At 38.5% G+C, this 14504-nt stretch overlaps 1 protein-coding gene across 9 annotated transcripts in view; it reads right to left on the bottom strand.

Moving 5' to 3' along the window:
* The window catches only part of TATDN1 (TatD DNase domain containing 1), a 44748-nt gene that overhangs the window by 21619 nt on the left and 8625 nt on the right, over positions 1 to 14504 (bottom strand). For 3 of the 9 annotated variants that reach the window (XR_004343193.1, XM_030304480.1, XM_030304481.1), the window contains exons 2-6: positions 12125 to 12190; positions 10241 to 10290; positions 7049 to 7112; positions 5172 to 5315; positions 5033 to 5075 (exon numbers count right to left, since the gene is read on the bottom strand). Coding sequence is in view for 5 of the 9 variants with exons in the window: in XM_030304480.1 (XP_030160340.1) it covers positions 5033 to 5075; positions 5172 to 5315; positions 7049 to 7112; positions 10241 to 10290; positions 12125 to 12190 (367 nt within the window). In the remaining 4 variants the exon portion in view is untranslated. Of the gene's footprint in view, positions 1 to 560; positions 707 to 2715; positions 2793 to 5032; positions 5076 to 5171; positions 7113 to 10240; positions 10291 to 12124; positions 12191 to 14504 lie in introns of those variants that run through there. The other 6 variants (XR_004343194.1, XM_030304483.1, XM_030304485.2 and 3 more) reach the window with 6 other exon arrangements.

The raw sequence follows: 14504 nt of genomic DNA, 5'->3' as shown, positions 1-14504 counted from the left end.
TTTTTTTAAAGGACTTTTATTATCTAGGAGATTACAGGACAGAAGTAGTGAACTCAGATGTTTAAAATACAGCTGGCTTAGCCAGAGGCATTGATAATTATCACATACATCTTCCTGAAAGGGATACTTCATTTTCTGGGATTACAAAATCATTTTCAAAAAATGTCTGTTAGTGGAGACCCTGGGTGGCTCAGTTGGTTAAGCATCCGGCTTCCGCCCAGGTCATGATCTCACGGTTTGTGAGTTCGAGCCCTGCATCAGGCTCTCTGCTGTCAGCACAAGGCCTGCTTCGGATCCTCTATCCCCCCAACCCCCCCTCTCTGTCTGCCCCTTTCCCACTCACGTGCTTTCTCTCTCTCAAAAATGATAAATAAAAAAATTTTTTAATGTGTTAGCTTTCCATTATAACTTCTAGGTAAATTAGACAGCACTTTATTGATCACTAGAAATAAAGAGCTATAACGTTTAAGTCTACAGTGATGGGAGCTGTTCCCTCAGATATACTTTTAACTAGCTTTTCCACCAAACCCCAGCAAATGAAGCAGACACCCTCCCATCACCTGTGGGACCCCTTCCCTGCAGCATGTGTTGGTGGTGAATATACCACCAGCCTCTTGCCTGGAGAGCGGGCTAAGCACCATCAGTGGGAATCCATTCGCTCCAGCAAAAGGCCAGGCAAAGCTTTATACTCCGTGTTTTCCATGTGCTGTTATACAAGAAATTATTACCACTAAACACAAGGATTTATTAAATATACACAAAAAAACTAAAACACTGTTTTTCAAAGATCTGAAAATTACATGATAAAATGGCAGCCCTAAATGTTTGAAGAGTACTTTAGAAAAAGGTTTTTCAAGTACCACATACCATTATCTCATTTGATCCACAAAATAACCCTAGAATAGGACAAGAGCTGGTGTCAGTGGATTTAGGACTTCATCCAAGATCACAGAACACAGTGTGATCAGAACTTCAGTCTCTAAGTCCAGGTCCGGCCAAAATGACCCAAGTTGTATTCAAAGAAGCCTTTTTTCCTGGTTCTATAGCATAAGAGCGAGATATAATGGGGTGGGCTGTCCTATGTTTTCTCACTCAGCACAGTGCTCACTAGTTCTCATTAACGGTCATGCAGTTAAAATAAAACCCAGGAATTACAGATAGTAAGTGTCTTATTTCCTACAGGAGTTTACCTCTTCTAGGCGCCTTGATTTTAGGGAATAATTTCCCTGTTTCACTTAAATCTCTTTTGCTATATTTTCCGCTGTCTTGTCTCCTTGAAGTGTAAGGACAACCATTTTCCTGAAGTACCCCTTTGTACTCTTGAAAATGCTCAATTTCTTTTCATTTTTTTTTTGAAGTTTATTGATTTATCTTTGAGAGAGGGAGGGAGGAAGGGAGGAAGAAGGAGAGAGGGGGACAGAGAGTGGGGAAAGGGAGAATGAATGAATCCTAAGCAGGCTCTGCACTGTCAGCACAGAGCCTGACACAGGGCTTGAACTCGTGAAGCATGAGATCATGACCTGAGCCGAAACCAAGAGTTGGACGCTTAACTGACGGAGCCACCCAGGTGCCCTGAAAATGCTAAATTTTAAAATTAGAAATAGAAATGTACTTAGTTTTCATAAACGTGGTGTTGTCTTTATTACCCAATGTTTAGGTTTTTATTTACTTATTTTAAGTCTATATTTATTTTCAGGGGGAGAGAAAGAGAGCAAGCAGGGGAGGGGCAGAGAGAAAGGGAGACAGAGAATCCCAAGCAGGCTTTGCACCATCAGCGCAGAGCCCGTTTTGGGGCTTGAACTTTCAAACTGTGAGATCATGACCTGAGCCGAAAGCAAGATTTGGATGCTTAACTGACTGAGCTACCCAAGTGCTCCCACTGTGTTCAGCTTTTTAAATCACCTTTTCAGATTCTGCTGGGCTAGAAAAAGCAAAAATAATTTAACAAAGTGCTAAAATTTCACAGGGTAGGAAACAGAAATGAAATCTTAAAAGTCACTGTTTCCATAATGTTTAAAGTAATACAAGTGTCAGCAATTAAGTGTGCTCCAGTCATTATATAAACTTGACCATGTATCTGGCTTCTGGCTACACACCACATACCCTTTGTGTTCACCACTCTACATGGATCGTTTCTTTCACACAAAACTCCATGTACAAAGCCACACAACCAAGCCACAGATTTACAGAATCTAATGATCACCTTGGGAATAAGCCTATCACAAAACAGGCAAAAGTACAAATTATGAAAATAATAGATGCTCAAGCAGGGTGCCTACAGAATTTTGCATAATATGAGAAAAGAAAGGTCCATGCGTTCAAACTAGGTAGGTGTCTTAAGGAGGCCAATTATTCCTAATGACATATATTGAGAATAGCTGGTGCTTGACATTAAACTATTGTCTGTAAAGGAAAAAAAGCCACGGTAACTAAAAATAGCATAAGTTACAGGGCAGGAACTGGCACCTTTCAAGAGACATCTCTGCTTTTATTTCTTTCTTAGCTCATATATGAAAACCGCTGTTTACTTTTGTTAGATTTGCTCATTTTAGTCAAACTGTAATTGCTTCTAATTGTAATACTGCTTCTTACATTTTAGGGTCAACAATCAAGTACAGGTCAGCTTGACCTTGGAAAGGTCAGCTTCAGAATAGCGGCTGTTAGTAATCACGAGTGAGGCAACTCCAGAGCACCCAAAGCATTACCACAGTGTACCTTAACCCATGGTGGCGATCCCTCCTCTGGACTGGCTGATGGCAAGGACAGCCTCAATCTCTCCTCTCTGAGGTCCCCTAAATCCCCAAACGATTTTTTTTAAATCCTGTCTGATGTAGAATTTCTTTTTTTGCACAGTGTTAATATTTTAAAGCCCCAAGAAAAATCCCAAAGCAAATTCTTCCCACTCAAGTGAACCAAGCTCTAAACTTACAACAAGAAAAGAGAATATGGCCTGTGGCAGAGAAACTGAAAATGCAGGGAATGCTTAAAGGGTAACTCTTCCAGGATGGAATCAGCCTTTCCCTTGTTTTCTGATTTTTTTTCTTTTTAAAAAATACTTTCCAAAAACCCCAAAGAAAAAGAACAGCCAGTATTTTCTTTAGGATGAAAATATTTCTAAGAATAACACAACTGCCACAATTTATTGAACACTTACTTTGTGCCAGGCATGTTACTCTGGGCCTTACATACCAAATGTTAAGAAAAGTAGGTGGAACGATGAAGAAATTGAGATTTACAAAGAGACATACAGCCACCAATGGCAGTTGTGATTCCAACCCAAAGCTGTTGATTCCAAAGAGAACTACTTTCAAACACCGTTATATACTGCCTTTACTTACCATTATCTGTCAGACACTATTTTTTAGACACCGTGTCTACCGCACGTTAGTTTTGTCTTGCCTAGTAATCTATCACACCGTTTTCTATTTTTCTCTTCTCATAGATCTTTTTCCTGACTGCATTTTTACACAAAAAACAAAAACAAGTCATACACTGGTTAAGTCTCCAGGATGGTATCAAATAACAGCTCAAAATCTAAATTCTTCCGAGAAAAGAGCCAACAGTAAAAGCTGAATTATAAGCTTTATATCCATGCCGCTCTACAGGAATCAAAAAGGACCCCTCCTCCTCATTAAAAACTCAGTGAACATTTCCTGAGTACCTACCACGTACCGAGAGTACTGTGCATGGCACCATGGGAACTACAACATGAGTGAAGACTTGGCACCTGCCTCGGCAGAGCCCAGAGCCTAGTCTGTGTGGGCGGGAAGGGGTAACGGGCTGCAGCGCACCCACCGCGGGGAGCACTGAAACTAGCACAGCCGCTGTGAGCAGAGCAGAGCCGGAGCCATGGGAGCACAGGTGGAAGGCGGGGCATTTCTTTCGGTAGCAATGGTCCACACAGGATAACTGCTAGTGTGGTTTTTTACTACATCATTTGAGGTTTTAAAATTTTTAAAAATCTCAGATTGAACTGCCCATCTCTTCAAAATTTATACCAGACTTCAGTCTGTCCTTAGCTTTATCTACTCTGGAAGAGGCCTCACTCACATCTCCTCACCTTATTGGCAAAGGCTTCCCTGACTCCCCTGGAAAGTCCTTCCGCCCTACTGCCCTACACCTTTTTGATAGCATTTTCCAGCCTATTTTAATTATTTACGTCTTCTCTTATCTATAAAGGCACAGAACCAAGCCTATCTTTCCTTGTATCATACTGAGGAGGCACTTGGTAATCATTTACTGAACGAATGGAGTTCAGACTCCCTAGTACAGATTAATACCTGGGCACTTGGCATCTACGTTCAAGCCTAAACCATATCCTGCTATGTACATACTATTTTAATTATGAAAGGATTTACTCTAATGTTTAATTATCTTGATCATTAATACACTGTTTCTGAAATGTAACAAAATGCTCAAGTCTTAAATTAAGTCTATTTTTCTTTTTAGCCAGTAACACTATCCACCAGTGTGCTTTATAGGAGCTCCAATTAAAAGGTATAGGCAGTGGGTTGTAGGAAGTCTACATGGCTTGTGAGCTTTGGAGTTTTCTCAGAAGCCACCATTCTCCATGTGGCTCCTATGAAAGGATTCTCATATTCTAAGTTGACAATATCCAATGCCCAGCAAGAGCAAAATAAGTTTTTCTAGCTTTGGTGATTGATCCTATAATTTCTTTTTAATATCCCTTGCCCGTAAATCGTGTCCCCCACAACTGAATTTAAATCATCTCATTGGAATGATGCATGCATGAATACATTCGTGAAAAAAAGAACAACAAAAGTCTCTATCATGTAAAACTCATCCCTTATTTCCACCATTAAAATTAAGTTAGCCGGTTAACCAATTAGGAGCTATATGCTTCCATCCCCTATGAATTCCATGTTTCACTTAACTTTTGATATACAAAGGGATTAACAAAAAATCCTGATGCTTACTCCAGCTACATTCTGAACTGATAAAAGCTATATATAAAAAAAAAAATCACTCTTAAGATTTTACAATAATTCCTGAAGTCAATAAATTTCCTTACTTGAGCTGAGTATCTCTGGGACAGAACTGTAGTCGGTCAAAATCTTTAAAAGATAAAAAAAAGAACCAACAATTACTCATAACTTGTACAGAACAAATCACTTTCAAAGTCACTCTAACAGGGCTAGGTTGGCACTTACCAAGTCCACACTCCCCTATTGCTACAACTTTCCCCTTATTGTTTTCAGCGAGATTTAACAACTCCATTAGGTAAAGATCAGGGTCATTCTTTTCAAATTCATCACATCTTGTAGGATGACATCCAACTGTACTGAAAAACATATCTAGCACAAAATAATGTCTTAGGATTATTTCCAAAGTATTTTTCATATTATATTTAAATGACAAATACTTTCAGCTGGCTAATTTTTAATAATAGCCATAAACTATTCAAACTGCCAGAATGGCATGAAGTTAATCATGTAAGAATTTTTGGAATACCTTAGCAAAGCAGGACAGGAATATGAAAATTGCCTTAACAGACTGGTAAAAATAATTAATTCACCTCTTTCCAAAGCCTGGCATTTACTCAGCCTAACAGAATGGAAAATGAAACAATTTCTTACAGAATGAAGTGTCATAACCTAACTATATCTTTATACTCACTATTCATGTGACCATCTTGTTTCACATAGTTAATATGACAATTAAAATTTAAACATGCTTAAAAAGCGTGAGTTAAGGAGGTGGAAGGGAGATTTGTTTATCTGATAAAGAATTAAGCTCACTTATTTGCAGACCATGTCTTGATAACTGTAATTGCACGAAACACCAACGTGAAGTCAAAAAGGGCTTCTGAGTGGTTTGCACCTGAACCCACGTGAGAGGTGGGGAGCCTTCCTCAGCCTCTCCTGCAGGTGTTTACATATAAGAGGAGGCAGAGGTTTTTAAACAGTGAGAACACAGGTTCGTGAAGGGGGGAGTGAAGAGGGCTGACAATGAAGATTCAAGAAGTTTTGAAAATAGATCTCTCTGGGGATAAAAAGGATAGAAGACAATATTCTTATACACCTCCAAGGCATCTGGGAAGATGGTTATTTTTATCTTAATCATTAAGAAAAAGTGTCAGTGGATCCTGAAGAGAAGTACGCAGTTTAGAAAGATTGCCACAAAAAGACAGCTTTTGAAAAAATATTTTGTTTACTTATTTAGAGAGAGAGAGAGAGAAAGAGAAAGAGCAAGCGCAAGCAGGGGAGGGGCAGAGAGAGAGGGAGAGAGAGATTCCCAAGCAGGCTCCAAACCATCAGCACGGAGCCCGACATGGGGCTCAAACCTACGAACCATGCGACCATGACCTGAGCTGAAACCAAGAGTCTGGAATTTAACCTACTGAGCCACCCAGGTACCCCCCAAAATAGCTTTTAGTAAGTAAATCAGTATTTTTAAAAATAAAATAGAATGCCTAATTCTTCAAAGTCTAGCACGTGAAGTATGACAAAACACAAAACCAAAAAAAGGTGAGGTAAAATGAATGCCAGATAAAGGAGATGTTTTGTGTAACTAGGATTCCCTTTGGAACCAATTCCAAACCTTATAGATTTTAAATAAATGCAAAACGTGTAACATAAAGTGAGCATCTGAGGGATGATACATTATTACTTGCATTCCTGGGGCCTTCCACCGTGGTCTGCATGATACATACTTAATAAATGATCCTTCACAGTTTAAGTTTAAAAAAAGCAAAATAAAAGCAACTCCCATCCTGAACACATTACAGCATACACACAAAAATCCTGTATCAGGAATACTGGAGACTAAATTATATACCTGGTGAACTTAATTCTCATTAAGGAAATCTTAAAATAATCCTTAAGTACGATGAGAGAGGATTTAACCAAACATCTGATATATCAGTGTCAGAACCCTTTCATCTTAATCACACCCTGTTACACTCAGTCCGTTTTCCTGTTGTTTCCAGTCATGATCCGTTGTATTGTACCTGAGGCAGTTATAGAAAGAGTTCTTCAAAAGAACTTAATTCATATGGGGGGAGAGGGTCAAAGTGAGAGGAGGATACCATTTGTTTGTGCCAAATGCAGTGCCTCTTTACTGTCCTGCAGATTTCCACCTGTGATCATAAACTGAAACAGAAAGAAAACATGCCCACTTTAACAGAGTATCAACAAGTTTCCTAAACACGCCTCCCTGCTGCTTTTCCAGAATGCTTTCCTAAGACTGTCACACACTTACCTTCCTTTAAAATTTGGCTGAAAGGTCACCTTTTACGTAGAGTGGTCCCTCACCACCCCTCCCCACACATACAAGCATACATCCAACACGGATTGTGTCACTCCTTCCTATTAAAGTGTATTCCATGTCTGTGTTACATTGAATGACAGAGGACAGATTCCACATTATGAAAGCCTGACTAAGTACTTCTGAATTTAGAATTCTGTTAATCTAAGTTAGAGATTCAACAGTGTTTATTAATTCAACAGTTCTCCAAGTGAGGTCCTGGGATATGTGAGGATATGTGAGGAGGATATGTGAGGGGATATGTGAGGTCAAACCTATTTTCAAAATAATACCAAAGATGCTATTTGCTTTTTCACCCTCAGTCACAAGTGTGCAGGGAGTATTCCAGAGGCTACATGATGTGTAATGTCACAACAGACTGCCTGCAAAAACACATACCCAAGTTCAGCAGTCTTAAGAGCTAGACAGGAAAGGGACGAGATGTTTAAAAAAAAAAAAAGGGAAAACAATTCCATTCATGTCACTACATTTTTGGGGGTTGGAAAATATTTGTTTTTCCTAAAAATATGTTCCTTATGTAATATATTGGTTTATTGTTAATAGATATTTTGAATTTTTCTCAGTTTTAATGTCTAACACAGTATATATTAACAGATAAAACCAAAACAAAAGTTCTTTGGGGTCTTCATTGATAGTGAAGAATGTGAATGGGTTCTGAGACCAAAAGTCTGACAATCTCTGGGTTAATGTATATTGATGACTTCTTTGTAAGGAAAATGTATGGCTCTTAGCAGAAAAGCACGCTTCTAAAGGGACAGCCCTTAGGGTCGACCAGCAGTCAGAACAGTGTCTTTGCTACTGTATTAAAAGGAAAATGTCACCAAAGAGCCTGTGTGTTGACGGCCACTGAGGCAGTGCTGATAAGTGTACATCTTTCTAGAGCAGTGATTTAAGTGCACCGATGTGTATTTCTTTAAACATCTCACTTCAAGTGCCTCCCTGAGCTAAAATGAAGAATTCACTCTAGGTGTATGCCTAAAGAGAAAACAGTAAAACACAGGAGGAAATGCAAATGACAGACGTTTTTATAAAGCAACTTAGACTTCTAATATAGCAGACATTGAGTATCTTACTCAGGGAATGCATAGGCATAATTAAATCCTCAACTTTCAGGAAAATTTTACTGTTTACCAACATTCCCTAATTCTTTAATACAAGACCAGGTGCCCACATTTAGTATTTCAATTGTGTAAAATAGTTGCTAATTAATTCTACCTTTTATCTGTAACTTTCCCAAAGAGATTAGAAAAACAAGCAAGGACAAGACGAGAGGACATAATTTCCTCTCCCAGTTCACAATGAGGACATTAGGCCGATGGTCTCTGCCACAAACTTCACAAAATACAGGCTGCTCACTTCATGCAGGTACAATACCAGGTGCTCTGCATTCCTGCTTTAGTTCACCCTCACAAGTCTCAAGTAGGCATTATTATCACTGTCGGACGACGAATGGCGCCGGCGCTGGAAGCCAGCGGTGCCGCGATCACTGTGCTTTCAGTCACAATGTAACAGCAAGGCACCAAGTTAGATTTCAATTTGGAAGCATGTCCAAGTATATTCCATCCCTGTCATTCTTACGTGTGTGTGTGTGTTTACAAATGTTAAGACTGAACTACTCATGGCCAACACGCGGAAATTCAGGAGCCTGGTATTCAGAGTTTGCAGAAAAGCATTTTATACAGTGATTTGCCAAGCACAGAATGACTGCATCATGAGAGAGGAATGCTGTAACCTTTATCCTTTCTTATTGTGAATGAGAGCTATAGCGTTCCGAGTTGGGAATGAGAACTCATGAGTCAGCAGTGTCATCTTTAATTTTTTTTATGTTTATTCATTTCTGAAAGAGAGAGACAGAGCACAAGCAGGGGTGGGGAGGAGGGAGAGAGGGGACAAAGAATCTGAAACAGGCTCCAGGCTCTGAGCTGTCAGCACAGAGCCCGACGCGGGGCTTGAACTCACGAACCGCGAGATCATGACCTGAGCCAACGTCGGACACTCAACTAACTGACTGAGCCACCCAGGTGCCCCAGCAGTGTCATCTTTTAAAACTCAGGTTATTCAACTTAGCAGCCACAGTGTCCTGTGGCCATCACCAAGTGTCCTGATGCCATACTATGGAACTTCACCCGATTTCTTGTGTGTGTGTGTGTGTGTGTGTGTGTGTGTGTTGGAGGGGGGGAGGAATAGCTTGATATTTTTAAAAAAATACTAATTAAAAAGAAGTATCTATCTATTCAAAGAATTTGACACAGTGCTAATATTCATTTGCTTAGAACTCTCTAAAAGGTAGAATTTTCCTGATAATCAAATTAGTACTGTAAAAATTAAAGTGTTCTCTCAGTTTTTGAAATGGTATACCCATACTATAAGAGCCAAAGGTGGTGACAGGATACACATTTTTTTTTTATGTTAATTTATTTTCAGAGAGAGAGAGAGAGAGAGAGAAGAGAGAGAATCCCAAGCAGGTTCTGTGCTGTCAGTGCAGAGCCCGATGTAGGGCTCTAACTCCAAAACCATGAGATCAAGACCTGAGCCAAAATCAAGAGCTGTATACTTAACCAACTGAGGCACCCAGGTGCCCCAGGATACATGTGTTTCTGATGATCACTTAATTCTAACAGATGCTAAATTACATTATAAAATTAAGAGTTGCATTTTTGACAAACCTGATAATTCAGATAGGTCTTAAAAATTTTTTTCAAAGAGATTTTGCCATTTACCATGTTTCTGATCACATGGAAGAACTATCCAAGCATGAGGTCTGTATCACTTAAATAGCTGTGAACAGAAAATTTTGATATTTTACTTCATTAACTTGCTAATATTACTTGCTGACAATACATATCCCAAAATGCCAAGTGTGGCCTGAGCTCTTTCTCTTCTATTCTGTAGTACCTTAACCAAAATTTAATTTTTTAAAAAAAACTTAAGAGTAACAAAAATGAAATGTTACCTTTTTAACACCAATCTGGACAGCTCTTTCTATTACATCTTGTAAGTCGTCTATAAAAGCAAAAACCCCACATTAAGAAAAGCTAGTAAAAAATTTTTTCACTTAATTATCTCTTCTTGAAAGAAAAACACATAGAAACAATCATTTACCAAATCAATACCATTTGATGAGTACTTATGATAACAATCAGTGATAACCTTAAAAAAAACAAAAAAAGGAAACCTGTATCAAACTAGGTGACTAGTTATCCATTTAATTGTATTTTATTCTGTTGACCAAAAGGGAGAAAAGTGACAAAAATCAGGAAGTTCAAATGAAAGGTGAATTTGCTCACTACAACTTAAATCAGTTGCCTTAAAATCGAAACTTGTTGGTATTGTATTTTTTTAAATAAAAATAAAAGTCATTAAGATTGCTTATTTTTACTAGGGATTTTCAGAGTGTATCTGTAATGCTTCCCAAAACATGATAAAACTTCTCTTTGTAAATTTCAGTTAATACCGTATTATTATAATTCCCATTTCCATTGAGGAAGGATAATTTTTATTTTCACTGACAGTTTTTTTCTTTTTCCCAAAATTTCTTGTTAAGTAACAATAAGCTTTCTGGGGAGATCAATTGAAGGCTAAGCTTTAAGAGGCCTGAGGTAAATGGATGGCAATATTAAAAAATGACATAAATCCATGTATTAATTTCAGATTTAAGTATCAGTAAATTTTATTAGAATTATCATTACTTCTAGAAGCTATAAAATTTCTTTTAGACAAAAAATATCAACTTAGTGAACTTACACTAAGACATCCAGTTTTGCTAAATATTGTAAACCAGAGGGATACTGATAAGAATAAAACTTATTTCATAAAAACGCACATACAAACATACATACACATAGAGTCATAAAGCATGAAATCTATTAAGTGCTACAAAGGCAAGAAAATCAATATAATTACATACTCTAAGATGTAGTACCTAACATTTGATAAATATAAAAACATTATCTAAACTTCTAAATGAAGTAGAAAAGGTATGTTTTGAGGTAAGGCTTATGAAAGCTAATGTTTAACTTTCTTGTAGGTGACATCTAACATTCTCTGTATTCAGAGAAGCTTTCGCTCATTACCACCTAGAAGCATAGTAAAATTATCTTGACGTAATTGCTGAAATGTGCACTTGCACTTCACCCAGGCCTCAAAACCAAATTTTCCTGTTTGCATTCACATAATAACAAGTACGGTAATTTTCTGAGACAATATTCACAAACCAGTTTATTGGAGAGATTCTTTCAAAAACTTGTTGTTGCCATCATTTCCTGCTTACTCACCTCAGCTGACAAAATATGCTTTTTAAATGAACTTGATATGATAAATATAAGCCATTTTGCTTTTGGCTAAGCTTTCCGTCAACCTTTGAGAGACTCCTGTCTATTCCCACCTATCCCACAAGTATCTGGGATTTAGCAAGACATGGATGGAAAGGGGGGAAAGGTAAGACAGGGAGGGTGGACAGCAGCACGCCTACTCCTTAATCCCATTACCTCTTTGTCACTTAGCGGAAAACGTTTTCAAAGGACTAGATATGCTTAAAAGACCAATTAAGCAATCAGCGATTGTTTGGCTTTTATGCATATGGTTAAAGTTCTTTATTCAAAATCATAAGCTTCCTCAGAGAAGACCTTGGTAACACTTTGTTATAATAGGTGCTTTATAAATGCTCATGGCTGTGGCTTACCAATATAGCTTATAAATGTTTCACTTTGTTTATAGTTTTATCCAAGTTGCATAATAAATCCTTTAATATTTCAGCTGTAAAGTGGATTATGCTTTCCATCATCTCCCTGAGGCAGAAAGCTTGTCTTTACTTTATCTTAACAACAGAAACATTTACCTTGATGCTTCTGAACTCCCCTATAAATTCCTCTGAACATAGGATCTGTCAAGTTGATACCAATATCTGTGGAAGGTAAAAGTAAATAATTAAGAGCTTCTATTTTAAACTTCTATGATAAATAAAAGCTGTTACTAAATTTTTCATTCAAAGTCTAAGTGCCACCACTTGTCTGTTACTGTGCTAGACACCTGGGATGCAAAGAGTAAGATATAATTCCAGCCCTCAAGAAACTCCCTGCAGAATTGCGAAGGCAGACGCATTACAGACAATTAAGAAATATTATAAGTAGACACTGGCACTGTGGGACACAGGAGAGGAACAACTACCTTAGTCTGGTAGGTGGCCTAGAAGTTTCCAGAAAGAAGGGACCCCTGAACTGAATCTTAAAGGGTAAGTTAGAGTTACCCAATAGAAGAGGGGAAATGCAGACAGAGGAAGAAGGAACAATGCATTCGGGGTGTGAACTAGTGATTGTAGAGAGCTATAGACTGTTCTGGCTATTGGGAGAGAATTATAGGGAAGGGAGTAGCCAGAAAGTCCAGACTCAGCTATGTTGCAGACATCTGTCTTTAAAATACCGGATGCAACAAGAAGCACAGATGGGTTTTAGGCAGAGCAGTAAGAGTTGTCTTCTGGACATCTCATTTGGCATCTTTGCAGAAGGCAGGATTTGAAGGGGCAGATTGAATCCGTTTATCTCATTTGGAAACAGGCGAGAGCTCATTTTCACAACGAAGAGAAACTGAATTGAGGTAATGTAGGTCGAGATGCAGAGAGTGGAATAAACTTTTTTTTATTCACCAAATATTACGAAGAGCATCTATCTCTGTGTCAAATACTATGTAAGGAGTTAGGGGATATAGAAATGAGTAAGACCCAACACTTGGTCCCTGCCCTCCAGGAATTCATAGTCTATATGGTAACTAATATATAATTTGTGATCCAGTAGCCTAGACTAAGCAACACAAGGCAAGAATATTTTTCTTTACTGCTGTATTCCTAGAACCTAGTATAATGGTTGGCACATAGTAGGAGCTCTATACATGTTAAGTTTGTAAATAATTATTATGTGCTTGGGAGCACAAAGAAGGCGCAATAACAGTTTTGGCAAGAAAACCTTCACAGGAGGGCTAGATCTTGAACAAAGCTAAAGCTTGCAAGCTGATGAATGAAAAGGGCATTCTGCAACATGGATGTGTGGAAGAAAGAAATTCTGCATCTAGAAGAAAGAAATTCCTTGTGCCTGTAGAGCAGTGGTCCTCAGTGGAGACCAATTTTGCAGCCCCTCTCTTCTTCTAACCTCCCTTGTTGCACAACATTTAGCAATGTCTGTATTCATTTCTAGTTGTCCCAACTGAGGGAGTGCTATTGGCAACCCAGGCTTGTGGCCACGATGCTGCTAAATATCCTACGATGATCACGATAACTTCCCCAAAGAATGATCTGACCCCCCCCAAGTCAAGTGCCATTCTTGACAAATCCTGCTGTAGAGTATATGGGAGCCAGGGGAATAACAAGATGTGAAGTCAGACTGTGACGGCCATGGGCAATAATAATGCCTTCCTTATTTAAAATACACTCCCTTTAGCTTTCAGAACTAGGACAAGTTCACAATGATAAGGGGCAGTTGCCTACCAACAGACCCTTATGTTAGTTCTGCTTACTTTCAGCTTCCTCTGAGGATATTCTCACTCTGATTTCTGCCAACCTGGCCCTCAGTAAGCTGTGCTGCTTCAACATTAAGGCAGACCTTAGACAATGAATGGGAGTTTGGATAATCCAAGAGACGATGTGGAGACTATCCCAGGTATTTGAAAACAGCAACAAAAAAGGCAGAAAGCATCAAAGATATTTCAGCAACAGTATATATGTCAATACAGGGTAGGAGATGAATTCGGACCTGGTACCCTTTAAAAGGACCATGGACACACAAACACTGAATACTATAAATTCAATATAGGTGTTCAGTGGGATGGCTCAGATCACAAGAATTCAGCAACTAGTTTTTTTTCAATTAAGGAAAGGAAATTAGATAGGGAACGGTGCAGACTGAGAAGGGGAACCCAGGAGAGAGGGGAGGTCTTTCTGCCTAGAATAATCCTTCACAGGGGTCCGTCTACAATCACCCACCATGGATGATGGTTAGGAGCACAGATTCAGTCTGCATCGTTTCTACCCATTTCTCCTTTGCACAGCTAAGAGATTAGTATTTTTCCAAAGCAATCTTTTACTACCACACAAAGTGAAAAACAAAGGAAAAAAAAAGCAAATTTAACAAGTAAACTTCATGATGCTCATTTTATTTTTTTTTTTTAATTTTTTTTTCAACGTTTTTTATTTATTTTTGGGACAGAGAGAGACAGAGCATGAACGGGGG

The sequence above is a fragment of the Lynx canadensis genome, chromosome F2 (assembly GCF_007474595.2).
Source record: "Lynx canadensis isolate LIC74 chromosome F2, mLynCan4.pri.v2, whole genome shotgun sequence".
Classification (NCBI taxonomy): Eukaryota; Metazoa; Chordata; class Mammalia; order Carnivora; family Felidae; genus Lynx; species Lynx canadensis.
Note: the sequence above shows the minus strand (reverse complement) of the source record. Positions and strands in the feature narration are given on the sequence as shown.